Source organism: Sinocyclocheilus rhinocerous, unplaced genomic scaffold, assembly GCF_001515625.1.
Source record: "Sinocyclocheilus rhinocerous isolate Xijiao unplaced genomic scaffold, SAMN03320098_v1.1 scaffold3693, whole genome shotgun sequence".
In the NCBI taxonomy this organism is placed as follows: domain Eukaryota; kingdom Metazoa; phylum Chordata; class Actinopteri; order Cypriniformes; family Cyprinidae; genus Sinocyclocheilus; species Sinocyclocheilus rhinocerous.
Window position 1 is genome coordinate 130,148 of NW_015630705.1, and position 1,760 is coordinate 131,907.

General features: G+C 39.9%; 1 protein-coding gene across 1 annotated transcript in view; it reads left to right on the plus strand.

Annotated features, from left to right (window-relative positions):
• Nucleotides 1–595: 595 nt before the first annotated feature.
• Nucleotides 596–1,760, plus strand: part of tbc1d8 (TBC1 domain family member 8) — a 36,887-nt gene continuing 35,722 nt past the window's right edge. The window contains exon 1 of the mRNA XM_016553224.1: nucleotides 596–1,137. Coding sequence (XP_016408710.1) covers nucleotides 1,011–1,137 — 127 coding nt within the window. The 5' untranslated portion in view covers nucleotides 596–1,010. The remainder of the gene's footprint in view (nucleotides 1,138–1,760) is intronic.

Consider the following 1,760-nt stretch of genomic DNA (forward strand, 5'->3'; position numbering starts at 1 on the left):
GTCAAAACGTTAGTATAAAAACATTATTTATACATCGTTCATGGAGATTTTTCTGAAAAGTTTTAGTTGGATGTTCGTCTAACATTTTTAAAATGTTACTGCTTGTTTCATTTAAACACATCTATGTAACGTTCCCTTAACATTCACAAAACGTTTTTAAAACATTTAAAACACTGTACGTTTTGAACATTCAGTTTTCATCATACAGGATGCGTGTTATAAATCAATCAATTAAAGGACACATTTAAGTCTTATTGCTGTTAACGTATAAAGATAGTGACCTATTTCTATTTTACCAGGAGTAAAAGTACGTTTTTGTGACGCCCATACATTTGTGGATAAGGAATGTTGTTATTATATACAATATGTGAATTATAATATACCTATATTATAAATATAACAATTATCTTAGAAAAATAAAACATTTCTTTTAAACATCCCAAATCATTTCAGAATAATTGGGCATAAATACAATTTAGTTTACACACATACATTTGAATACAATAAAAATATACTAAGATTAATCACTTATCGATCATTGAATTCCATCAACGTCTATAAAGCCCCGCCCCCACGAGGCAGAACGTTCTTCTGATTGGAGGAGCGGCTGTCAGTCACAGAGATTCTCAGCGGCGACAGTTTATTCGCGATATAAAATTAGTTATTAAAACGGTAGGCTTTTGTTTCACCTCAGTATAACCGGACCAGCACTTGTAAAATCGCTTTTCGGTAACTTCTGCACGCATCTGTAGCTAAAGACAATACAAAGAAGCGTCGGTTGATTCCTGTCAGTCAGTGGAATTCGCGCGGGAAACGCATCGTCAGCTTTATTCGTGAGGAGAAACGGCAGGCGGTGAGATGAAACTTCCCCCGCCGGAACCGAGGGCAGGAAAGGCTGGAAAAAGCGGAAATAAACAGTCGCGCTACACGCCGAAAGAGGAACTGCAGTTATGGGCGGAATACGAGGCTAGTGCGTACTACAGAGAGCAACGCGAGCCGCACTCGTGAGGATGTGGATCACTCCTGAAGAAGTCGCGCTGAAAAACGCGCTGAAGCTCTGGGTGACCGACAGATCCAACGATTATTTCCTCCTGCAGCACCGGCGAGGACACGGAGACACGGGAGGGAAAATCACAGGTGAGTCCCGACATCTCTTTCCCACTCTGATCAATCACCGAGCTCCGAGTCTGTAGCGTTAGTCTGGCGGAGCAACAGCTGCATCCTGGTCTTTTCTGGGAGTTTCCTTCACGGAAAAGATCACAACAAACATTCACAAGAGCGCCTGTGGCTCATAATAGATGTGGAAACAAAACAAGGCTGTAATCATGACTTCTTTTCCCACTTGCGGTCAAAGTTCTTGCAAAACTTCAGTGAAATCTCGTTTATTGTTACGTGCTCTGAAGTACAGAAGTGCCTTGATATAGTTGAGCTCAAAGATCAGACACTGAAGCTCTGCTCTCTCTGATGTTTAATATGATTTGTGTTTTTATGATTTGAGGCTTCAGAACTATAGTACAGTCTACTGCTATAAAAGCTGATCTACTGATACTAGTTAGACTGAAATGTGTGTTTCTAAGCAGAACGAATCGCTTTATGATGCTGAGATTGAACTCGTTTTACAAACTGGATTGTGTAGATCAGGACAACTAACTAGTGTTATGTTTCGTAAACCAATCTGAAACCAGCAGCCAAACCAGCTTGACAGCCTTTTTTGCATTCAGCGTTTTTTTTTCTTCTTCTTTTTTTTAACTGTAGGGTGT